We start from the raw sequence: 26,698 nt of genomic DNA, 5'->3' as shown, positions 1-26,698 counted from the left end.
ATAATCTCCATCACTCACCTGCAATCCACACAAGTGAAATCAATAACTGCAAAAACAACGCCTCATTTGCGCTGGAATGACGTTCGTTGGTGACGATGCTGAAATCAAAGTAGAAGACACAAAAATTGTAACGAATTCATGCGACACGGGAATTTTTTCGCATCGAAAATCCTGGTTCCTGTTTCATCCACCTGCTACGTTGATTCGTAAAGTTCGTGTCTCAATCACACTCTTGTGGGTGGACTGTGAAGCATTTGATTTGTAGGGGCAGTGTATCGAGAGTCGTTGACTAAAGAGTGATTTTGACGCCTCTAGAAACCCTGTAACTTGTTCCGTCCAAGCGTGACACGGATTTTTCTAGTTTTTGGGTGGTTTCCACCCCTCGGGGGTGGAGCACTTAATTCGAGCGGGTGGTTTTCCGGGAGCCTTTGATTCTGGAGTAATTTTGACGTGCGTACGAACTCTGTAAGTTGTTGCGTCCGAGAGTTACACCGATTTTTCTGGTTTTTGGGTGGTTTCCACCCCTCGGGGGTGGAGCACTTAATTCGAGCGGGTGGTTTTCCGGGAGCCTTTGATTCTGGAGTAATTTTGACGTGCGTACGAACTCTGTAAGTTGTTGCGTCCGAGAGTTACACCGATTTTTCTGGTTTTTGGGTGGTTTCCACCCCTCGGGGGTGGAGCACTTAATTCGAGCGGGTGGTTTTCCGGGAGCCTTTGATTCTGGAGTAATTTTGACGTGCGTACGAACTCTGTAAGTTGTTGCGTCCGAGAGTTACACCGATTTTTCGAGTTTTTTGGTGGTTTCCACCCCCGGGGGTGGAGCAGTTAATTCGAGCGGGTGGTTTTCCGCAAGCCTTTAATTCTGGAGTAATTTTGACGTGCGTACGAAGTCTGTAAGTTGTTGCGTCCGAGAGTTACACCGATTTTTCTGGTTTTTGGGTGGTTTCCACCCCTCGGGGGTGGAGCACTTAATTCGAGCGGGTGGTTTTCCGGGAGCCTTTGATTCTGGAGTAATTTTGACGTGCGTACGAACTCTGTAAGTTGTTGCGTCCGAGAGTTACACCGATTTTTCTGGTTTTTGGGTGGTTTCCACCCCTCGGGGGTGGAGCACTTAATTCGAGCGGGTGGTTTTCTGGAAGCCTTTAATTAGCCTTTAATTATGACCCTCACACTTTTTCGAAATTTGACCTCGTTCCCGTTTTTTTTTAAGTCTGGTTTATCTCGAGCTGGCACCGCCACAGGTTTTTTTTAAAAAACGCCGAGCAATTAATTTAAAGATGAGGAATTCCAAGAGCCTTTAACTCTGGAGTAATCTAGACGTGCGTACGAACTCTGTAAGTTGTTGCGTCCGAGAGTTACACGGATTTTTCTAGTTTTTGGGTGGTTTCCACCCCTCGGGGGTGGAGCACTTCATTCAAGCGGGTGGTTTTCCGGGAGCCTTTAATTCTGGAGTAATTTTAACACTCGTACGAACTTTGTAAGTTGCTGCGTCCAAGAGTTACACGGATTTTTCTAGTTTTTTGGTGGTTTCCACCCCTCGGGGGTGGAGCACTTAATTCGAGCGGGTGGTTTTCTGGGAGCCTTTAATTAGCCTTTAATTATGACCCTCACACTTTTTCGAAATTTGACCTCGTTCCCGTTTTTTTTTAAGTCTGGTTTATTTCTAGCTGGCACCGTCACAGGTTTTTTTTAAAAAACGCCGAGCAATTAATTTAAAGATGAGGAATTTCAAGAGCCTTTAATTCTGGAGTAATCTAGACGTGCGTACGAACTCTGTAAGTTGTTGCGTCCGAGAGTTACACGGATTTTTCTAGTTTTTGGGTGGTTTCCACCCCTCGGGGGTGGAGCACTTAATTCAAGCGGGTGGTTTTCCGGGAGCCTTTAATTCTGGAGTAATTTTAACACTCGTACGAACTCTGTAAGTTGCTGCGTCCAAAGGTTACACGGATTTTTCTAGTTTTTTGGTGGTTTCCACCCCTCAGGGGTGAAGCATTTAATTCGAGCAGTTGGTTTTCCGGGAGCCTTTAATTCTGGAGTAATTTTGACGTGCGTACGAACTCTGTAAGTTGTTGCGTCCGAGAGTTACACCGATTTTTCGAGTTTTTTGGTGGTTTCCACCCCCGGGGGTGGAGCAGTTAATTCGAGCGGGTGGTTTTCCGGGAGCCTTTAATTAGCCTTCAATTATGGCCCTCACACTTTTTCGAAATTCGACCTCGTTCCCGTTTTTTTTAAGTCTGGTTCATCTCGAGCTGGCACCGCCACAGGTTTTTTTTAAAAAACGCCGAGCAATTAATTTAAAGTTGAGCAATTCCAAGAGCCTTTAATTAGCCTTTAATTATAACCCTAACACTTCTCCGAAATTTCACTTGTTTTCCGTTTTTTTTCGGTGTGGCGGTTCCAGGTTTATGTCAAGCTGGCACCGCCACAGGTTTCTTTCAAAAAACGTGGAGCATTTAATTCGAAAATAGAGCAATTAATCAGCCTCTAATTAGCCCTTAATTATTCTATAGGAAATTTTTCGATTTTCGAATGTGGCGGTTCCAGTTTGATATGGCTAGAATTCAGGAGCGGATATCACGTCTGATAAAGTAAAAGAAAGCATACTTGAAGAAATAGCTCAGCGTGAAGCTACCGAATGACTTGATATACGAGGTATGTATTCACGTACGTCCCCCAAAAATTCCTGGCGGGCAAAAAGTGGTCAGTCAAGGTCAAAAACGGCACTTAGAAAAATAATGTGTCATATTTGTCGACACGGCCATTGTGCGAAAGATTGTCCAGTGAAGTCGAAAGGGACAAAGGCAGCGTCTGCTACCAAATACGAGGATCAAGAAGATGACAACCAGGATGAAGATGATGATGATGAGTCCGACAGTGAAGCTTTGTCGGTTAATTTAACCTTCTGTACACTTCTCAGTTTTTTAACTATTAATAACAAGCAAGCTGATGTGTCAAAATTGTGGATATTAGATTCAGGCGCATCAAGGTAAATGTGTACTGTGAAATCGAAATTTATTAATTTGCGTCACTCCAAAATTGAACAAATTTCCATGGCAGACTCAAACCAAGTAAAAGTATTTGGCGAGGTGATGTCATGATTAATTGTAAAACACCAAATGGAATTTGTAAGGTAATGTTAAAAAATGTCTTGTATGTACCGAAACTTGTCCTAAACTTAATATCAATAAGTTGCCTAGTAAACAAAGGTTCTATTGTGTTATTTGAACATGAACAATGTACAGTAAAACATTCCAACGAAATTATTATGACTGCAAATCAAATCACAGATGGAATTTACAGACTAAATGTATCAAATGCTCCTAGTAATAGGAAAGACCAGAAAAATATAACAACTCATCATGAAAACAAGAACCAAGTTCTGTTATCAACATCCACCAGCAAAGCTGACTTGTCGACCTGGCATAGAAGACTGGCTCATCTCAACTACAAATACCTGTCTCAACTGAAAAATGTTTTTGAGGGAGTAAACTTCAGTAATGCAACAAGGAAGTTCTGCAAGACATGCATCCATGGCAAGCAAGTAAAAAATCCTTTCTCACAAAATTATCAGAAAGCGCAAGCTATCTTAGATCTCGTTCATACGGATCTCTGTGAAATAAAACCTAACTTTATAGAAGGTCACCGTTATCTCATGACAATTTATGATGACTATTCCAGAATGATTTTTATCTATCTACTCAAACTAAAAAGTGATACAGTCAACTGTCTTGAGCATTTTATCAATTATACTAAAAATGAAACTGGAAAAACTGGCAGAGCTATCAGAAGTGATAATGGCAGAGAATATATTAATGCTAAATTCATGCAAATATTAAAGACTAACGGAATTGATCATCAGACTAACGGAATTGATCATCAGACTTCAATACCCGGCAACTAATAATCAAATGGAAGAGCTGATAGAATCAAGAGAGTATTATAAGATAAAGCTCGTTGTATGCTTGCTGATGCACATGTACAAACAAAATTCTAGTCAGAAGCAGTGGCCACAGCATCCTACCTATCTAACAGATCTCCAAAAGAAGTACTAGATGGAAAAACTCCATATGAAATGTGGTATGGTATGAAACCAAATTTATCTAAGTTAAGAATATTTGGATGCAAAGCATTTGCACATGTTCCCTCTAAGACTTTCAACAAATTCGACAGTAGATCTGTTGATTGTCTATTTATGGGACACTGTAAAAATTCAAACACCTATAAATTATGGAATATTAAAGAGAAGAAATTCATACTCAGCAGAGATGTTGTTTTTGATGGAAAATCCAGCCTAATAAACTCAAAATCAGTTGTTATGCTACCCATTCACGATGAAGAGGTAATTCATGATCAACAAAACTCTGATGACAACGATGAATTTCAAGATGCAAGCACTGAAGAACCTATACCACAAGATGTACAAGATTCTCATCAAACGGGAGAAAAGAATTCAGATATTTCACCCAGCCCAACAACATCTATGAGACCGGTATCAAGCGAAAATAAAACTCTAAACCTTTAACTGCGAAGATCTGGAAGGGAAAGAAGTACTCCTATATGGCACAGAGATTATAACACTGCTTTCAACACAAGAACAGAATCAAATGAAATTCCTAAGACCTATAAACAGGCAATTAATAGTGAAACAGCTGATCTTTGGATACAAGCGATGGAAAAGGAGTATAACTCCATACTCTCACATGACACCTGGATGATAACAGATTTACCAGCTGGAGCGAATCTAATTAACACAAGATGGGTCTTTACTCAAAAGAAAACTATGAAAGGAGAGACAATATACAAAGCCAGACTAGTTGCTCAAGGCTTCAAACAAAAAGAAGGCATAGATAATGAAGAAATATTTTCACCACTTGTACGATGTTCATCTCTGAAGATGCTGTTTGCAAATGCAGCAAGATATGATTTAGAGATTAAACATTTAGACGTAACAATAGCGTTTCTTAATGGTGAAATTGATAGAGACATTTATGTAACCCAGCCGTTAGGATATATAGCACCAGGAAATGAATCTAAAGTTTGCAAGTTAAAAAAGGCCATCTATGGTCTTAAACAGGCTAATAGGGTATGGAATAACAAACCAGACCTCATTTTTAGGTCAATGAAACTAACGAAATCCATGAATGACTTATGTATATATTATTCAAACACTGAAAACGGTATCAATTTTATGGTAAGTATTTTTGTAGATGATATGGTTGTTTTCTACAAAGATGAAAGACTCTTCAAGGGATTCTATGATAGTTTAACACAACATTTCAAAGTAAAGAATCTTGGAAATGTAAAAAAACTGCTAGGCATCAACATAACCATGAATAGAAAAAATAAAATTATAAAATTAGACCAAATTGATTACATAGAAGATATGTTAAAACAATATGGTTTAGACGATTGCGTTGGAAAAGTAAACCAATAGATCCAGGAGTGATTCGAAGACCTAATATAGGGCAGAAAACGCCAGAAGAAATATTAAGACTTCGAATGATACCTTATCAGAATGCTATTGGATCACTAATGTACTTATTTCAAGCTACCCGGTCTGATATTGCCTATGCAATAAGCCTGTTAAGTAGATTCAATACCTGCTATGGTCAAGAACATTGGCAGGCAGTAAAAAACCTAATGAAATATATCAAAAGTACATCAGATATAAGTCTAACATTCAACGCTGAAAGCAAATCTGAAATATTTGGCTATTGTGATGCCAGCTATGCATCAGATAAATTTGATTATAAGTCAATTACAGGGTACATTTACCTGATGCAAGGGAGTGCTATTAGCTGGCGAGCCAAAAAACAATCTACTATTGCAAAATCATCTACAGAAGCTGAACTACAATCATTATCAGATGCTGTTGATGCACTTTGGCCAAGGAAAATTGTTACAAGATTCAAGTCCTACATTGATTTTCTGTGATAATAAAAGCACCATTGACATTGGAAAGAATGCCAAGTTTAGTCATGTCCTAAAACCTGTAAATATAAAATACTATTCTATAAAAGAAAAAATTGATAGAAAATTAATTGAACTAAAATTTGTTGAAACGAATAAAATGGTAGCAGATGTGTTAACCAAGGCCGTAGGTCCGACTAAAGTAGAGTACTTTTTAACAAACATTGGTATGTACAAAGATCAGGATCTTACACAGAGCTATACATGTAATATGAATGATAAGACTTTACTGTAAAAATAAACTGTCTAATATCTCTATATCAAACTTGTACAGTTGGCTGGAAGTGTAAGTCAAGTCGCGACTCAGTCTTTTTTGAGATTTATTTTCGGTTGACTGTATAATAACTATTATGTTTTGAACAATAGTTGAAAATGTACAATTGATTTCAAGAACTTGAAATGATGCTAGAATATATTATAATAAGTTACCAATGCATGCATTAAGGGAGTGTGTTACAAGCAATATGATACTTTGTATAATATATGCATAAGGGTGGGCCAAAAAAATCGACTATTTTTTTTTACTTTGTACTCCGAAAACTTGGTTGGTAGAGACCTCAAAAACATTCTCTCCAAGTATGAGCTCTTAATTTTAATAGGAAGGTCCTCCGCCTCGCAGTTTTCTATTTTTTTCTTATGGTGAGGAAGAAAAATACATATCTCGGTATCTACTAATTATAAAAAAAAATGTATATCATATTTTCGTAGGAAATTGAATTCTCTACAAAAAAAGGGCTCCTACAATTTTTTTGTATACCTCACTGTTCAGAAGTTATTGAAGGTTAAAGTTTGATCATTTTATAGTAGATGTTTTTATTTTTATGAATTTTATAACTCTTCAACAAAAAGTCATTATAATACGCGCAACTCATATTAGCATAGGAAATTCAATTCTCTGCACAAAAGATCTCTTACAATTTTTTTGTATACCTCACTGTTCAGAAAATATTCACCGTCAAAATTGAATGCACACTATTTTGAACAGTGGCGTTAATTTCAATTTATCGTTTGAAGTTATGAAATCTTCATCTTTTAATAAGCGTTAAAATTTTTTTTATATTTTATAAGATTTTTCAGAATTTTTTCAGATTTTAGAAAGTGGAGTTTTTTTGGAGTTTTTAAATCATAACTCAGATCCGCTGGGTCGAAAAATTCTGAAAAAATTGCCGAATGAGTTTTTTGTCATGTACTTTCATACAAAAAATAATTTCAAAAATCTGTGACCTCACGGTAGAATCTTGTTCGTTTTGGTATGGAATGCCCCATATAATATACCCGGGAAAATCTCTAGAAATTATACAGTCAATGCGCATGCGAGAGTTTTATCGGCTGCTCGGTCAGGCTGGCCACTCCGAGTTTTAGCTGTCAAACTGTGTTTCTGGCGGCGATGTAGTTCATACGAATTTTTGAGGTTAGAATCTCAAACAGTCGAGGTAGTGACTCGGAGAGCATTTGCTATTGAGTCGGAAAGTTAATTCTTCAAAGAAGGGTCGAAACTTGATGCTAATGCTCTTTGAAAATTGGTTTTATTCGACTGAAATGAGAAATCTGTTTAAATGTTGGGTGCTTGGAAGAAACGCAGCGGGTAGGTGGGAATACTTTATTTGATCACTTTTATTATTTCGTACATTAGAAATAACTAGAAAAGAGTACAATTTCTAAATTTTCAGGCGAGTTGAAAAATTAACGACGGAGTCAGGAATCGAACCTGGTATCTCGAGATGCTATTCCGGAGACTTACTCCACTAGACCACCTAGCCGCCCTGACTACAGTGTCATTAATTTCTCTCATCACCTGTATTTCGAAAATTGTTTTGTTTTCGTGTGCCATTGAATATATTTACATTTGAAATTCGTCGCGAAGAGACACTTTTTTGACTTGTGTGTGAAGCTTGTTGATATGTGCACACATATGCTGTATGTGGCTATTAATGTGAATTACATTCACCTAGCCATTTTTGAACGGCGGGCCGTTCATTTTTGCTGATATAAACTACGCATGTCATATTTATAGCGAGAAAAATTTGCTAGAGAAGAGTACAATTTCGAAATTTTCAGGTGAGTTGAAAAATTAACGACGGAGCCAGGAATCGAACCTGGTATCTAGAGATGTTTTACCGGAGACTTACTCCACTAGACCACCTAGCCGCCCTAACTACAGTGTCATTAATTTCTCTCATCACCTGTATTTCGAAAATTGTTTTGTTTAAATTAAAAATTGTTTAAATTTTCTCGCTATAAATATGATATACGTAGTTCATATCGTCAAAAATGAACGGCCCGCCGTTCAAAAATGGCTAAGTGAATGTAACTCACATTAATAGCCACATACAGCACATGTGTGCACATATTAACAAGCTTCACACACAAGTCAAAAATGTGTCTCTTCGCGACGAATTTCAAATTCAAATTAAAAATAACAATGAAATTTTGTTCTATCAACAGGTGATATGGCCAAAATAGTTACATCTCTAATATTCACTGTTATCTGCCTATTCAATTTATCACTCGTACAAAGATCGTCGCCACTTTCAAGCAACTAAGTAAGTTTCTCACTCTTTTGTGATTTCAGGCGGTAATATTGAATTTTATCACTTGAAAATGAGACATTAAACCGAGCGTTCAAGAAATTTAAATATCTATCTATCTGTAATAGAACTGTGAATCGTTTTTTTTCGAAAATAGTTCAACAAAATTTACCAATAGTCGATAGTCAATGTATTTTTTCCGATCAATTAAATTATTGCTACTACTATTAAAAATTTTCCAATGATTATCAGAGTTCATTTCGCAAATTTTCAATGATGTTCGATTAAATAAATGAAGGGAACCCAATACTCAAATTGAAAATTCAAGTAATATCAGATTTATTAAAATGATTTCTGTATTTCATGTTGGTGCGGTTCGAAACAAAGAAACTCTAATCAGAAGCGTAGAACTCAGGAACGTAGATCACATCCTGTGACACAAGTTGAAAATCAACTTTCTAAAACCGCGCCTTAACGTCACAATTAGCTTCAAGGACAATCATGTTTTAGAGTAATGTCAGAAAATTATTACGAGGATATTGACTTATCGGATTCAAGATTGTGTCCCTTGTTTCATCAAAATAAATAGATATCTAATTTTTAACGAAGTTCATGAAGATTTTTTTCCAAATAATGTAATCCGATACAATATCTTGTTCATAGTCCTCCGAACATCACCTTGTAACAAGGATATTTGGAAAGAGTCCCTTTGTTGCAGGAACCATTATAAAATTCTTGGTTTTCAATTCGTGCTACTGAATAACTTCTGCGTTTTGGGTTCCATTTCCAATCTCAAAATGAGATTTTTTTTGCTCCAGACAATGCTAACATGAAATGCAGAAGTAATTCCGGTAAATGGAGATTCACAAGCTTTCAGTCTTCAGCTTTCAGTCCGTAAAAAGTGTAAAATTGAATTTGGTTTTACGCTATCGATAAAGTGCAGGATAACTCTCTGATCCAGATTCATAATAAAAAAGTTAGCGAGTGAGTAATCCTATAGAAGACAAAGTGATTATTTGCAAGGCAATGTGTATTAGTAAGTGAATGCATTCTTTACACTTTACTGGGGTTCCACGAGACCGAAGCACGTGTGATAACTGCAACTAGATAGCAGTTAGTAGTACACGTTGTCCTGCAAATAATCACTTGGTCTAAAATAGGGTTTACTTGCATGCTAACTTTTTTTCATTATGAATCTGGATCACAGAGTTATCCTGCAACTTATCGAAAGTTTAGAACCAGATTCAATTTTACCCTCCTCAAGGGATCCTATGCTGAGACTGAAAATTTGTGAACCTATTTATTGCAATTATTCCTGCACTTCATGTTAGCACTGTCTGAAACAGAAAACATCTCATCCGGATGTTGGAAATGGAACCTGGAATACAGAAGTTATCCATCGGCGCAAGGTAAAAATCAAGAATTTTGTAATAGGACTTGTGACACGGGGATTCTTTTTGAATATTCATGTTTTGAGGTGATGTTCGGAGCACTAAGAAATAGATATTGTATTGGATTGGATTGAGTCTGTTGTTCCTAAATAACAGCAACTAAGAGATTATTCAAGAACATTTTTCCATGACTTTGTTGAAAATTAGATATTCATTCGTTTTATAGGAACAAGGAGATCTAGAATCCGATTAGTCAATATCCAATTAGTCATTCCTAAAACTTGTATCATTCAAGGGTTATAAATTAAATATTATTGAGTATTCAATTTTAGTATTGGATCCCCTTCACTTGCTCACTTATTGACTTAATTTTAAATTATTGGAAAATTTTTAATATTGGTAACAATAAATTATTGATAGGAACAAATACATTGACTATAAATTATCGGTAAATTTTGTTGAACTAAATTCGAGAAAAAAAGAGATTCACGGTTTTGTTACAAATAGTAAAATATTCCAATTTCTTAAAAGGTCGATTGGATGTCTTTCATTTTCAAAGGTCCTAAAATTTTTCATGTTACCTCTTAAAATTGGGAGAGAGCAAGAAAGTTGCTTAGAAGATACGTTTCACGCGATTTCAAATTGAAAGAAACCCTAAAACCTACAACTTTGTTCGCCAACCAACAAAAGTGTCGTAATCTCTGTACGTGTGGTGATTTGAATATCAGAAGCAGATCCCTACTGAAAATTGGGGCATGAGATCTGATGTAAGATGTCATGTGAGAAATTACGTGAGAGAATATGAGATCTGATATCACATCTGATATCACCTCATATGAGTTTCCGCACGTGTTTACATCAGATCTCAGTAACGAATTTCGAACTGAGCCATTATATGAGATAGTAACGAGTTCTCATGTCAGATCTTTTCTATGATTTTTGTCAGGTCTCAATTGTAATTTCATTTGAGATCCTAGATCGTATTTCATTCGAGATCTCGTCCTAGATCTCTTGGTCACAAATTTTACTTGAAATTTGAATAAAACTAGTAGGTAAGTCAGAAAATGTCCCTAGGAACCCACCACTACATATGGGCTCTGACCGTTTTCTGACAGTTGCGATTGGTATTGCGTCGGCTACTCAATTAGGCGGTAACTGTCAGCCAATAAAATTTGAATGACTTGACGCACGCGCATAAGGTACGCACTTTCCTCATGGACACACGGTATATTTATATGTAAAGACAGACATCAAAACTTTGTCATTTCTTCGTATCGCAAGCATCAGTTATGGAGAACGCAGAACGCGAGCCTCCTGACAAAATATTTTATAAATGCCACAAAAAAAGCCAACAAGAGTGCAGTACATATGTATGTATAGTGTGTGGAATAGCACTCCACCGGAGTTGCTTCGAAAGAAAAAAAGGAACCTGGCTTACAGGTTCACTCATCCTATGCAGTGAACACTTCGAAAACGACATAACCTCAAAAACAACTGAAGAGGATATAGATAAACTGACTATTGAAGCAGCAAGGACACTTCTATCATCTATCTCACGCAAAACATGGGATTATGAACACTTAAAAACACAAAACAAACTACTCCAAGAATTTAATGATGTTCTGAAATATAAAAACAAATTCCTTGAAGAAAAAATGGAATACTAGAAGAAAAAACTAAATACACAGACATACCGTCGTACTCCAGTATTGTTAGCAACCAACACTCAACCAAAACAAATATAGCAAAAGTTCCAACCTTAATAATTAAACCCAATACACATCAAAACATAGACGAGACTATCCAAGACATAAACAAAAGTATTAAATGCCTAAAGGTAGGCGTAAACAAAACAACTAAGCTGAAACATGGAACTATTAGAATGAGGTTTAGAAAGAAAGACGAAAACACTGAAGTTACTGAAAAAATTAAAGAGATATTCCGAAATAAATATACATGCGAACAAGAGGAACTTTGGAAAGCAGTTATTAAAGTTGTCGATATGTTTGAAAAATACAGCAACGAAGAGCTTACAAACACAATCACACAACAAAACGAATTGAAAGAACTAGAAGAAAAAGACACTGAGATAACATACCAGAAACACATCGAAAAGAAAAACACATACACTGCTTACATACGAGTCAGCCCGAAAGTTTATGCGCCGATCATGAAAAAAAAGAAATTATATATTGGGATGCAAATCTGCCGAGTTTACAACCAATTGAACACAGGAAGGTGCTGGAAATGCCATGGGTATGGGCACACGGGTAACAAATGTGAACAAGTACATTGCAAATATTGCGCTGACGACCACTTGTCTGAAAAATGCCAAAATAAAAACCAGAAAAAATGCATAAACTGCATAAAATCGAATGAAAAATACAAAACGACAAGAGACACACGACATCTTCCCTCAGAAAAAGATAAATGTGAATCTTTCAAGGACAGAAAACGGTACATAATATCGAGGACTGATTTCCCCGCGGGGAAAATCATCGAATAATGAAACAACCACAATGGATTATCACAACGTAGAAGAAACTCTGAAAGCCACAACCGTTGAATATAAAAAAATACTAAAAAAAGGCCCTGAAGGACTCATAATTATTCATATGAACATCTGCAGTTTAAACTAGCACTACGAAGAACTACTAATCATGATAAACGAAATGGATGAGCTTCCAGATGTCATAATTTGCACGCAAACATGGCAAGTAAATGAAAATCTTTACAAAATCCCAGGATACCAGTTGTCATATAATCATGGACAATCCAACAAAAATGATGGAATAATAACATACGTAAAAAATGAATTATATAATGAACACTCAATTGAAACCATGAGCCAGGCAACAATAAACATAAACAAAATATATAAACATAATATACAATATGAGATCTATGCTGTGTACAAATCACCTTCCTTAAACACTAACGATTTTAACGAGCACCTGGAAAACTTTTTGCATGCCAGAACTGCAAACAATCAATCAGAACAAATCTTGATTAGAGATCTCCAATATTGACCTAAAGGATAACTCTCAAACTACAACTGAATATCTAAATACACTTGCAGCCTATGGGTTCTTTCCTACCATTGAAATTCCAACCAGAATAACAAGTACATCTGCAACCTGCATCGACCATTGCTTTGTAAAGCCCCACAAGGCTATTGAAAAGCTAACCCCAATTGTCATTGAAACATCAATTACCGACCATTATCCGATTGTTATTAAAATTGTACAATCAAATAAACAAAGAAGTGAAGATCTGCCAAAAAAACGAAAGAAAATGAACTTCAAAAAATTTCGAAATATTGTATCCGATAAAGACCTCTCTGAACTGTATGCCAGCTATGAACCTGATCACTGCGCCGAAATACTTACGGAAATTATAAAAAACGCGATCGAAAGGAGCCAATATGACACAAAATTAAGTAACAGAAACAAACAGCCTTGGATTACCTCAGCCATAATAAGATCCATAAAAAAACGAGACAAACTTCACAAAAAAGCAAAACTCTCGGCTAGTCCAGCCGATATTGAAAATTACAGACAGTACAGAAATAAACTGACAGAATCAATTAACAAAGCGAGATATGAGCACTTCATCAAGAAAACTGAGAAAAACAAAACAGACCAAAAAAATATCTGGAACGTAGTTAATGAGTTCATGCAAAGGAAAAACAACAAAAAAAAAACGAAAACTTAGAATTACTCAAAGAAGATGGAACTAAAACTCAAGATGGAAAAGACAGAGCGAATCTTTTCAATGACTACTTTGCAAATGTAGGGAAAAATCTAGCATCAAAATTGAAAAAAAAAAGGAATTTTCGAGTCACGGCATCAAAAAAATCGCAGACACTTTTTACCTACACCCTGTATCTGAAATTGAAATTTACAAGGAAATCATGAAACTAAAAGACTCCAAATATCCAGGGCATGACAACATAAGCTCAAAATGCCTAAAAACTGTCGGGGATTTAATTGCCGATATCCACTTTGCCCTGTAACTCATATATAAGATTATCACTTTTTTTTTGGTTTTTTGTCCGTTTTCGGCTCAATTTGTCAAAAAACAGGTTAAGCTGTTATTTTGAGGGAATCATACACTATTAGCAACTAATCGATAATCCACAAAACATACGAGATATTTCACCTTGATTTGTTTTTAATACATTCTGAGTAATTTTGTTTTTCTGTCGTTTTAGATGGTATAAAAATACAAAAGGAAGACGAATCACGCTCAATGGAGTGAAGATAGTATGGTGTTTGCAATAGCAGACTGCAACTCTGGTATTCCCGTGAAAACGACGGCAAAAAAGTATGGTTTACCTTATGTTACTCTCTATAGGCATTGGAAAAAAGGCAGTTCAACTGCTTAGCTTGGACGTTTTCGTAAAATTTTCAACGATCAACAGGAAGGCGATCTTCAAACATATTTGCAAGAAATGGACAGTATGTTTTATGGGTTAACCCGAGAAGATTTCAAAGCGATGGTTTTCGCTTACGCAAAAAAGAATAATCTCACATACCCGCCAAGTTGGGACAAAAGTGAAAAGGCTGGTGATGATTGGCTAGCAGGATTTATGAGCCGAAATCCACAAATTACTCTCAGAGTTCCTGAAGCAACGTCAATTGGCAGAATTAAAGGATTCAATCGTCCTCAAGCTTATTTTAGTCCAAAAGAAGTAAGACCGCTTCCAACTGCACACGTTCCTTTAGGTACCCGCAAAAGAATGATTAATAAGTCTGAGGTGCAAGTACGCCTGTGAAGGAATAGAAAAGTCAAATTTGTCAAAGTAAACACTAAAGTAAAAGTAGACATAAAAAAATTAAATACCAAACAAAAGACAAAGAAAAAGGCAACAACGACCAAAGATATTAAAAATAAAAAACGTAAGGTTCATGATAAAGAAAATGAAGCAGATTGTGTGTGCTATTTTTGAGGAGAACATTACATAGAAGTAAACAAAAAACCTGTTGATGACTGGATTCAGTGCAATTCCTGTAAACAATGGAGTCACGAAAAATGCACAGCATATGAAGGACAGGGCCAATATGTTTGTGACGTCTGCGCTGATAAATAAAAGCTTTGACGGGTTGGGGAGGCTGTTTAGTGATCTTATATTGATGTCTGTATGCCTTAGTCGCCTCGTACGACATCCACGAGAAGAGATGGAGTGATCCTCATGTATTTTACTCTGCCGGAACCACACGGCTACTTGTATTCACTTTGCCCTAATGCCCTATCCACTTTACCCGGTGCTCTGGGCAAAGTGCATAGCAGCATACCTTCCAATATTATTTATAATTATAATTAAAATACTGATGTTGGCATATTTTTGTTGATTATATTAAAAACTTTAATAAAGACTAATTCATATAGATTATTTGTTTTATTTTTATATCTGTTGGAATTTTTTTCTGTAACTCATCAAACGTTAAGGTGTTCACTTTGCCCGGACTTCCCCTATTCATTGACCTGGCAAAGGCCTTTGACACTCTAGGCCATGAAATTTTACTCAAGAAATTAGAACTAATAGGAATTAGAGGCGTGCCTCACGCTCTAATAAAAAGCTATCTTGAAGGAAGAGAGCAAGTAGTTAAAATTGTAAACACTCTAAGCGAACATAAAATCATGGAATATGGGGTACCGCAGGGAACCGTAATTGGACCACTGCTCTTCATACTTTACTTGAATGACTTCTACAATCTCAACTGCTCTGGTAAAATCTACTCTTTTGCTGATGATACCTCCATTATTTTTGAAGATCAAACATGGGATAAACTAAGAGAAAATGTAGAAAAAGAGGTGCCAAAAATCTATGAATGGTCTGCAAATAACTCCTTAACAGTGAATGTAACAAAAACTCAAGCTACGCTATACGGTTCTCACAAATCATCTATACCAACCTGGGAAAAGATATCTTTCAAACATGAGCTAAACAACCTTGACATACAAGTCACTGAAAAAACTAAATACTTAGGAGTGATAATCGATAGCCATCTCCGTTGGGACCATCATGTCGACGGTTTATGTAAAACATTAAGATATTTACCATTTATATTCGCTAAAATGAGAAATGTTTTCCACGAAAAAATACTTGCTACATGCTTATACCATGCGCTTTTCATTTCGATACTGAGATATGGAATCTTACTGTGGGGAGGAATGAACAAAACCACGATAAAACAAGTAGAAGTCATTGAGAAAAGGGTTCTAAAAATAATCTCCAACAAGCCAAGAAGATACTCCTCTGAACAACTACTCAAGGAATCAAAATACTTGACAATTAAAGAAACTTTTGCCTTGAAAACAATCCTGTACCTGAGTACTGAGGGAATCGAAGAAGAACCTGCAAATGAATCCAAAAGAACTACAAAACGAACTACAGCTCAACAATTGAGAATTCCATTAAGGCGTAAAACCATAGGACAAAAAGCTATGAATACATAGGTCTAAAAATTATCAACTCCATGCCAACCGCACTCTGAATCAAACTGCTCAACTGTGAAACCAGATTGAAGAAGAAAGTGACAACGGAAATCGTAAATTGGTTCAAAACTACAGACGTTGAAGCATTACTCAAAAATGAAATTTAAGTAATCTAAAATCCTAGTATTATTGTTAACTATTAAAACTTACGCACATTTTTGTTATTATCCTTGTGTTAAATCTTGTTAGATTTCTACTTTTTTCATATTATATTATTTATTTTTTTCTTTTCTATTTTTATTTTCTATTTTTATATATACTTGATGTATATTCGTTTTTATATATATATATATAAAATATCAATCCTCGTATGCTCCTGAACATAAATAGATATATATCAGCGCTGAAGGGGACAGGATTTGACAGTGCAGAAGCGGTTAAAGCAAAAGTGACGGAGGTTTTCAACCAGCTGACAGAAGAGGACTTCCAGCACTGCTTTCAATACTGCAAGCGTTGTATGGAGCGGTGTAAGGATCGCCAAAGGGAGTACATTGAAGGCAATAAAACTTCTGTTGTAATTGGTGACGAATAAAAAGTGTTATAACTTCAGTCTGGTTATTTAATAGCCACACCTGGTACTTCACTTCAATAAAATACAAATTACAATTACAATCCTAGTTACCTCAGAAATGCAAACAATAATTTGTAATAATAAAGAAATTGCAATGTGGATCATCTAAATTTATTGTTACCAAAATAATGTTTATGTAACTTTACTATGTGATAAATAAAAAAAAAATTGATTGCACAATGTTTTGCGATCCAAATATACAACAATTTCTGACTTACCTATTATTTTTCTTCAAATTTTAAGTACAATTTGTGACCAGGATATCTAGGACGAGATCTCAAATAAAATTACAATTGAGATCTAACAAAAATCATGGAAAATATCTGACATGAGAACTCGTAAAAGATCTCATATAAAGGCTCAGTTCGAAATTCGTTACTGAGATCTGATGTAAACACGTGCGGAAACTCATATGAGGTAATATCAGATGTGATATCAGATCTCATATTCTCTCACGTAACTTCTCACATGACATCTTACATCAGATCTCATGCCTCGATTTTTAGTAGGGATATCAGTGAATAGCAGAGATGTAATTATCTTGACTGTATTTCCTGTTAGTAGAAAAAAATTTCATTGTCATTTCTAATATATGAAATCATAGAAATGATTGAATAAACAGTTCCCACATACCTGCTTCGTTTTTTCCAAGCACCCAACATTTAAACCGATTTCTTATTTTCATCGAATAAAACGAATTTTCAAAGCGCATAAGCATTAAATTCCGACCGTTCTTTGTAGAATTGACTTTCCGACCCAATAACAAATGCTTCCTGAACCTTTCCGCGTCATTATATCAATTATTTGAGATTTTAACCTCAAAAATTCGTATCAACTACAGGCTGCAAGAACAGCCGATGAATTGATTTCCAAGTTTTAAGAGATTGTCCTGGTATGTGTACGTAAAGCATTTTTACTACCCGCCTAGAAAAGTCAGTTTGCCCCAAGGTAATAACGCTCATGTCCCTATATTTCCTGGACTATTAATTCGTACTGAGTCTGCGCCTTCTGTCCCCCCTCCCCTGCCCCTCTGGTGGTGCAGATGATTTGGTATCAGCACGAAAAAAAGTGCGATAAAAACATCGACAGACGATACTCCACCGAAATTTATCATTTCTATCGCACGTCCCACGACGCACACCTTTTTTTTAGATATTACGAGGTAATACGTGAGTAACGCAACGAACTTGATAATTACATGTACAGAGTGCAGTTAAGTATCAACTTTAAGTAGGCTTACTTGTGCGGTTGCCAACATATTTGAGGACACCAGCATTTTGATATAAATTGGGGACGGCTGCAGCCATTCTCTGGAAACGTCGATAATCCATATAGATCTTGAGATGCTTAAAAAATAAAAAATGTGTTGAATATTTTCCCTTATTTTATCCAAATTAGGTAAATCTATCACTTCACACTTCGTACCTGGTTGATGTCACCTACAGTTACCTATGATAGCAATGGCTGGACTTGAACAGTATTGCCAATAGGGAGATTAGAGTATAGTAGTGTTACGTTCTGAGAGGAACGTTTCGAGTCGATTCTGCTTCGCTGCGTGATTTAAATTATTTTCCTGACTTACGTAGTTGGTATATGTAAATCTCGGCAATCCGCAGATCAGCTCCTCAGATCTTCTCGTTCAATTCGGCTACAATTCTAAGAGTTTGTTAGGTAAGGCTCGTGCCAACCATCACTACGCGTGATTGAAATAATTATTTATAACAAAACTTGGGTTAACTACACATTTATTAACAATCTCCCTCTAGTTCTCAATGGTACCCAGGTAGCATCTCATGCGCCGTCAGATTATGCAAGATCTTGATCGGCAGCGCCATGCGGCAGAATAATGCATGATTGCTGTATGGCGACGCAAAACAAGCGAGCATTTGCTTTTCTTAAACACCAGGGCGCGCTACTTTCGGCTAAAGTGCTGCCTCTATATTTAGTGCACGGTCCCTATGGGACTGTCAAACAGAGCTTGCTGCAGCATTCATGCGACGTCTGCCGCAATTATGTTCTTCGTACTTCGCAAGCTTCCCGCACGTGCACGCAGGATGCTTATACCCTATATATTACATACAATAACAGCGGGAACCGGGGAAGCTTGGGCTTCCCAGGAAAACGTGTAAATATATAGTCGACGATATTTTATCAGCCGTAAGACATACACGTGCTGGAAGGAAAACATAAAGAAATACATTACCTCATTTCACAGGGTAAGTGTTGTTTCAAATTATCTTTCAAAATTAATGCACATATGGAGACCTGTATGTCGTGTCCAAATGTTGTCATATAATACAACATTACCTATATTAGCTCACTTTTTAAGCTAAATTTTTGGCCATTGCTATTACTTTTACGTACAAAAGTGATATTTCGTCTAATTTAAAGTCACGTAATTCTCAGAGATTCATATTTGTTGCCTCTACTATAACTATATGCAATATTATTAATAATTTCTGTAGCTTGTCTATATACATGCCTGAATCATGATTAGGCTGAAACGAAACCCCTGTAGTCAACTCACACAAAGGCAACGGCGTAATCGTTTGAATGACTAGAATGGCGAGGCATGCCGATGCTAATCCTTATTTACGTTGCAATATCGTCAATAATGATAGTTCTGAGGAAATATCTTTGAATAATGGAAACGTTGTAGCATCTATTTTACCAAATGACAGTCCTCCTTACGAACCGCAAAGTTCAGTTACGTGGAATAACTTAGCTCGCGAGGCGAAAGATAATTCTTCCGAATATGGGTGTTCAAATTCAGATGCTATCTGTGAAGACGATAGTAACAGTCAGTCTATGGGTGAAGAAGGCAGTACTCGATTAAAAAATTGCTTTCGAACACAGTTAGCTGATTGTTTTATTGAGAATAACATGGACAATGTTCAGGCGAACTCAATACTTACAGTTCTCAGATCACATTGCTGTTTGGCTTCTCGTCCAGAAGATGTAAGAATATTGATTGGGACTTGCAATCGTCGCGTTGAATTGATTGATGTTGAACCCGGAAAATATTGGCATGTAAGTTTTGTTGCTGAAATTTTAAAAGAACTTTCCAAACACACATATGCCATACCTAATATCTTAGAAATCGATGTTAGTACTGGTGGAGCTGCTGGCGCAAAAGACTGTTCAACTCAGTATTGGCCTATCCAGTTCTGAATAATAAATATTCCTGATAGCTCTATACTTATCGCAGGTGTCTATTATGGGAAGGGTAAGCCGAAAGATCTTAACAATTTCTTTAAAATGTTCACAAATGAAGTCCAAGAGGTTTTCGCCAGCGGTGGTATCCACTTCAAGAATCATTTAGTAAAAATAAAGTTCAGATGCTTCATAGCTGATGCTCCGGATTGATTCCTTGGAGGTATTCCAAGAGTTTGAAGATCCTGAAAGACAACGATTTCTAGTAAGCATTGTAGTTTTATCATAGCACCCGATAGTGTATTTTTTCTCGGGTGGTAACTAATTTCAGTGACGTTTATTGCAAGTTTAAAAACGAGTGATATGGATTTCAGAGATACTATCTTATTAACGTTGGTGGTGTCACAGCTAGAGATGCTCTCAACCAATTTCTGAAGGAAGCCATGACGGATAGCCTGACACAAAAATTCTCTTGGACTGGAAAGTCTGTTTCAGATAAAGAGAATCTCCGACTGTTATTTAATACCTGTGTTGGAAAGGTATTTTTTGGTGTGTATGACTAAGATTATCGTTATTGACTAATAATACGTTACCCTATATTCAATGCAAGGTTTCGATGATTGTTTGCGCAGATCCCTTACGTGAGTGTCGAACAATACCACAGCCACATGATTGTACAGAATTTGCGAGACTGATGCAAGAGGCAATTCGGGGCGCACAAAAAAGATTGCCGGATGCAAAACGACGGGCGAATCGCTCTGTCCATGTGGAGGGTCGCAGACAAAAATATATGACTGAAATGGCTCATCGTTACAAGGTTGAACACCCAGGACAATGACTCTGCGGTATAAGAGACCCACAATTTGCCTATTAAAGATCCTACGCATATTCAAACATACGTACCTACGTACTTTGTTTGACTAAGAAATATTTTAGTACACATAGCTGTGATGTTAGTTTTTATGTTTATGCTCAAGCATAGTATTTATAATTGGTACTGCAGCTGTGATATCCACAAGTGATATGTAACTATATGTTTTCCAATGAAACATTATACCTATATCAACAAATGTGGCGGGTTTGTACTAACATAGCTATAAAATAGCTAACATTTAGGTACTGTAGACGCTTTTGGTATCTGGTATAAATTTTAGTCTTCTAACATTTATATAAAGTATTAATTTTTATTTTTTGATTTCAAATACTTCATTATTATCTACTATTCTACTCATTTGATATCAGTTTATCAATACTATTATAAACTGTAGTTAATAATTTTAAGCTACAACGTATAAAAAAGTAACTAAAGACATATTACATTAATAACTGTACAACGGTAGAAGAGACCCTCTCTTCTAGTCTTGTTGCAGACATAGATTTGTAAGTCAGTGTTTTTCTTGTTCATTTTTGCTCGCGAGTAACTGTAACACTTTTGTAACTAATTATCTTTAAGTAAAAGTAAAATATATGCAAACTTATATTATACCTATAGATGTATATGGGTGTAATATATCATATATTTTACTATAGCCGCATATTAATAATATAAAATATAAATATTATTATAATTATATAGTATAACGATTACAGTCAACGAATGACCTGCCATGTTCTGTGATTTTGAACATTATATTTGAAATAAATGAGAAAATCTTACAATATATAGTTTTTTTTTTTTTGCCAATGAGAACCTGTGCATTCTGCTCTTCGTGAATACCGACAGACCCTTCGAGAATCATGCATGATCTGCAGCAAGCTGCTGTCGAAAGCACACATGCGCACGTCATCCTACAACTGCGGAAACAGGCAGATAGTGGTCTGCCGCCAGAGCCATGCACGCGCCACGTGACGACCATAACGTGAACTTGCGACAGAATGCTACCTGGGTAGATTTACAATTGTGGTACCAACTGATGTTAATCACTATCGCAATGACAAACTATTAATGAGTGTCGGAGGTTCTGAATTACTTATAATGTGATTTGATTCTAGGATTTCGGTGAGGTTCTGATCTGTTGTCTATGATGTCTGAAGTTCTTCTGTACTTTTCTGTTCTCTGAAAGGGTTGACTTGGAGGGAAAGTAGGAGGAGTTCAAAAGGAGTCGCGGTTTCTCGCGGGTCTCGGATGATTGGTTAAGGATGATCAAATAATTGGGGTAAGGTTTTTGATTAGTACATGAGATCTCGGTGGGGGATTAGCGCGAGGTGGTTGGTTTAGGGAAGCAAGCGGTGAAGCGCTAATTGGTCTTATCGTCATTAAAATGAAGGCGCTATCCTGAATTCCAAGAATAAGGGTTTCTTTCTCTGTGAGCTATCCATGATTTCTCTTCCCACATTTCCGGTGTTTAGTCTAGTCGATTATCTTAACTATTGCAGGTGTTTATTACTTTGGGTTATTGCGGTTGAGATCGTGAATCAAAGATTTTATGTGAAAGCTAATGTTGAAAGGTATAACGGTTAAATGGGAAAAAATATATATACTATATATACTTCTCGCAAAAATTAAGGGAACAACAAAATTTTCGAAATTTTTAGGTGATTTTCAACAGGCTGTATTTCAGTGAAAAATGGTCGTACAAGAAATAAAAAAACAAAGCTTTCGAAGCTTGAAGACTCTAGTTTTTGAATTTTTTGGTTAAAAATTTTTCAAAGCACTATTAGCCATGCAATCCTCGGATAAAGCGCGAAGAAAAAATTTTCAAAATTTTTTACATTTTTTTTTTCGCTCTACGGGCATGGAAAAATTTTTCCGAGCTAAACCAATGCATAGGTCGCATAGCCTGTTTATTCAGCTTCAAGATGCTTTTTTTTAAACCTCGATACGACCATTTGTCTTCGAGATATCGAATTTTGAATGCTAAAGGATCCTTTTTCACTCAACTGCCGATATCTCTGGAACTACTGGTCGCACAGCAAGCCGAAGGGCAGTTTCTTTTTCTGCAGAAAATTTCCTACAAAAATCTGTCAAGGTTGATGTCAAAAAAAATTTTTTTTCCACCTGTAGCGTTAACGTGAAAAAAGAGCAAAAAAATGCCATTTTGCCTTTTTTTGGATAATCGACTGTATCTTCGTCAATATTGGGGGGAAAGCATAGGTTAGAAGAAAATTTTACAGCCTAATGTACCCCAAAGGTCCCTCTAAATCGGTAGATCGATCGGTTCAGCGGTTTTCCTGGACCGATTGATTGAAATTTTGAAAAAATTAAGAGAACAAGGTCCCTTAAGAAACAAAAACCTTGTTCCCTTGATTTTTTCAAAATTTCAATCAATCGGTCCAGGAAAACCGCTGAACCGATCGATCTACCGATTAAGGGGGACCTTTGGGGTACATTAGGCTGTAAAATTTTCTTCTAACCTAAGCTTTCCCCCCAATATTGACGAAGATACAGTCGATTATCCAAAAAAAGGCAAAATGGCATTTTTTTGCTGTTTTTTCACGTTAACGTTACCGGTGGAAAAAAAATTTTTTTGACATCAACCTTGACAGATTTTTGTAGGAAATTTTCTGCAGAAAAAGAAACTGCCCTTCGGCTTGCTGTGCGACCAGTAGTTCCAGAGATATCGGCAGTTGAGTGAAAAAGGATCCTTTAGCATTCAAAATTCGATATCTCGAAGACAAATGGTCGTATCGAGGTTTAAAAAAAAGCATCTTGAAGCTGAATAAACAGGCTATGCGACCTATGCATTAGTTTAGCTCGGAAAAATTTTTCCATGCCCGTAGAGCGAAAAGAAAAATGTCAAAAATTTTGAAAATTTTTTCTTCGTGCTTTATCCAAGGATTGCATGGCTAATAGTGCTTTGAAAAATTTTTAACCAATAAATTCAAAAACTAGAGTCTTCAAGCTTCAAAAGCTTGGTTTTTTTATTTCTTGTACGACCATTTTTCACTGAAATACAGCCTGTTGAAAATCACCAAAAAATTTCGAAAATTTTGTTGTTCCCTTAATTTTTGCGAGAAGTGTATGTCATGAACTTGACTGATGAAATAACGGTTAATCTCGCGTATGAGAACTATCGATATAAGAATTTGTACGTTACGATGGTAAATATGTGTGTTGGTATTAATCTACGACTATTGGTAAGAGTACGTAAGGCTCTCTTATGGTAACTGCACGCTGGTCAGGTAGGGCGCAGAGAGGGTGCCGCCGTGGATACCGGCTGGCACGTAACAGTACCAATATCAGGCAGGTGTCGCAGAAAAACCAAAACGGATAAGGAAGTTAGTAAAGTTTTTACCCACCAAGCAGCGTGGCGGTCACGGTTTTACTGTCTAATGCCAGGCTCTTCAAATTAATATTAAATTTTTTTCAGTTTTTTATCACAATCTCGTCCACTGTTACAGTATCCTTAAATTACACAACACCGAACCATTACCAGGTAGCATTTCATGTAGCATCCGATTATGCAAGACCGTGTTCGGCAGCACTTTGCGGCAGAATTATGCATTGTTGATGCATGTTTCGACAGAACAGATGATCTTACAGATAAATCATACGGGTCTGTCCAGCCCCCTGACACACGCTGCTAAAAGTGGTTCGCAAAATGTCCCTCGATTCTGCCGCCAATTTCCACCACCAGTGACGCTAGTAGTTACCTGACGAGCTTGCGCGCGGTCAGTGAGGGCAGCGAGCGTGTCAGAAGTCTACTAGCGCCACGTAGAGGAACTCAAAAACGGGGACAAGACGCGTACAATTTTTTAGTATACGAGCACTCTTGAGTGTCAGGGGACTGGGTTTGTCGAATGTCACTCGCTACAACATATGTATATACGTATATTGGAGTGGTTTTTTTTTAAAAAAAATGAGCCGTCACGGGACGCCTGGCAGATGTGAAACATCGACATTATTTTGTAAAATTAAAATTAATTATAATTAATAATCAATTTAAAAAAATTAAAATTAATTAAAATTAATAATCAATTAAAATATAAAAATATAATTAACTTACTGATGACTTGATAGTGTGTCATCGGGTGATTTTGCTTTTTTTGCAGGAGGCTGATCACTTTCACTCTCTAAATTATTACTGTCAGACATTTTATTATCAGAATAATTTGTTTTCAAGTAAAACACAGGTTATGTGTACTGTAGTAAACAAAAACAAAACACTGTATACACTCCGGGAGTATACAATGCACAGTCGATTGCGCACGGCGACGCGTCGCCACACCGTACTACCATCATATAGCGTGGCGACGCGTCGCCACGGCTTGCGTCGCCACGCCAGAAATCTGTTTTACGTGCGGCTATAGATGTTTCACATCAAAAAATTTTTTTCTTACGTAATTTCGAAAAAGTTAGTTTTGAGCCTCAAACGAAGCCTCGTGAAACCGGAGCACGGTGGCTTAATTCTAAAAGGTGACGCATCCGGTATGAATTTTTCCCATTTGATTAACACAGGATGAGGGCTATGCAAACACTCTGATCGGGATATCTCGGAAACTATCCAAGTTACGGAGTCGTTTTTTTTTTCATTTTGTAGGTAATAAAATTTTCTATAACAAAGTTATACGCCCTTTTACCACCAAAATCGCCGTTTTGCCGAACGGTAACAAGCATCTTTATTCATTCATTCGATGAACTTAACTTTGAGTGTGTGTGTGTGTGTGTGTGTGTGTGTGTGTGTGTGTGTTTTTATAAAGAGGTACGAAAAAAGATCTTCAGAAGACACCGCCATCATTAATACTCCGCCGCCCATCCTACGGCGGATAACTATAGTCGGTAGTGTGGAGATTTTTACCCACTAAAAAAAACACTCCTCTTCCCCTCTCCCCGCAGATGTTACGGGGAGGACTGGATTGGAACCGCGTTAGCATTACATCAATCCAGTCCGTGCTGCGTCTTGCGACGCCTACTCCTGGCTACTGGTCCCTTTCTGCAATCTTGTCTTTCAGAAGGTGCTGTGCGTAAGTTGCAACAGCTGACCAGTTTCCTTCTTGTTTGAGCATATAGGTAACCAGGCTTGGGGGGTAGAGCCTGGTGCCTATACTCTCTTCGATGCTGCTCCTGTAGTCCTTCCACCGAACACACTCGAAGAACGTGTGTTCGGCGTCGTCAATTTTGTCCGGGCAATACTTGCATGTCGGCCTGTCATGTAGTCTCATCCTGAAGAGGTAGTCGTTGAATTGGCCATGGCCCGTCAAGAACTGGGTCAGGAAGAAGTCCGTTTCTCCATGCTTCCGAGAGAGCCAGAAGTTGATGTTCGGGATCAGGCGTGCCGTCCATCTACCCGTCTCTCCCGTCGTCCATCGGTCCTGCCACTCCTGTAGCGTCTCTTTCTTTATTTTCGTTATTGCCTCTTTGGAGTTGTCGCCGTTCTTTTTAGCGTCGTAGAGCTTGGCTCTTTCGAACGCTAATAAATCGATAGGTGCTGCTCCCGCAATGACTAATACAGCCGCTTCAGAAACCGTGCGGTATGCGCAGGTAACCCTGAGTGCGCCTCGGCGCTGCACTGCTGCCATCTTGCGTCCGTATGTCTTCTGTTTTAAAATGTCTGCCCATATTTCTGCTCCGTAGAGCAATACTGAGTGGACTGTTTCCAAGAGGACCCTTCTCTTTTTGGTCCGTGGTCCTGTTGTATTCATCA

The 26,698-nt window shown here is 37.1% G+C and overlaps 2 protein-coding genes and 1 long non-coding RNA gene across 3 annotated transcripts in view; 1 reads left to right on the top strand and 2 right to left on the bottom strand.

Moving 5' to 3' along the window:
- Positions 1-18,401, bottom strand: part of LOC124293903 (DNA mismatch repair protein MutL-like) — an 80,982-nt gene extending 62,581 nt beyond the window's left edge. Inside the window, exons 1-3 of the mRNA XM_046736826.1 lie at positions 18,387-18,401; positions 18,202-18,271; positions 2,900-2,902 (exon numbers count right to left, since the gene is read on the bottom strand). Coding sequence (XP_046592782.1) covers positions 2,900-2,902; positions 18,202-18,268 — 70 coding nt within the window. The 5' untranslated portion in view covers positions 18,269-18,271; positions 18,387-18,401. The remainder of the gene's footprint in view (positions 1-2,899; positions 2,903-18,201; positions 18,272-18,386) is intronic.
- Positions 18,402-19,599: 1,198 nt separating this feature from the next.
- On the bottom strand, positions 19,600-20,268 carry LOC124293910. Its single transcript, XR_006903787.1, has 3 exons — positions 20,208-20,268; positions 19,877-20,004; positions 19,600-19,741 (listed from the first exon to the last, which is right to left on the bottom strand). It is a non-coding gene; the product is annotated as an uncharacterized LOC124293910 (long non-coding RNA).
- A 30-nt stretch (positions 20,269-20,298) lies between these two features.
- LOC124293906 lies at positions 20,299-21,183 on the top strand. Its single transcript, XM_046736847.1, has 3 exons — positions 20,299-20,379; positions 20,489-20,663; positions 20,747-21,183. Exons 1-3 carry the CDS (start codon positions 20,314-20,316, stop codon positions 20,950-20,952), a joined length of 447 nt encoding a protein of 148 aa, XP_046592803.1. The 5' UTR covers positions 20,299-20,313; the 3' UTR covers positions 20,953-21,183.
- The last annotated feature ends 5,515 nt before the right edge of the window (positions 21,184-26,698 follow it).

The sequence above is a fragment of the Neodiprion lecontei genome, chromosome 1 (assembly GCF_021901455.1).
Source record: "Neodiprion lecontei isolate iyNeoLeco1 chromosome 1, iyNeoLeco1.1, whole genome shotgun sequence".
NCBI lineage: Eukaryota > Metazoa > Arthropoda > Insecta > Hymenoptera > Diprionidae > Neodiprion > Neodiprion lecontei.
This window is presented reverse-complemented; position numbering and strand designations above follow the sequence as displayed.

What these genes read in the sequence shown, in the direction of transcription:
- LOC124293906 (XM_046736847.1), top strand. Translation starts at nt 20,314, where the DNA reads ATGCTCCGGATTGATTCCTTGGAGGTATTCCAAGAGTTTGAAGATCCT. An exon ending in CTGAAAGACAACGATTTCTA is followed by an intron (nt 20,380 to 20,488) that starts GTAAGCATTGTA and finishes TATGGATTTCAG; the next exon opens with AGATACTATCTTATTAACGT. An exon ending in TGTTGGAAAGGTATTTTTTG is followed by an intron (nt 20,664 to 20,746) that starts GTGTGTATGACT and finishes TTGTTTGCGCAG; the next exon opens with ATCCCTTACGTGAGTGTCGA.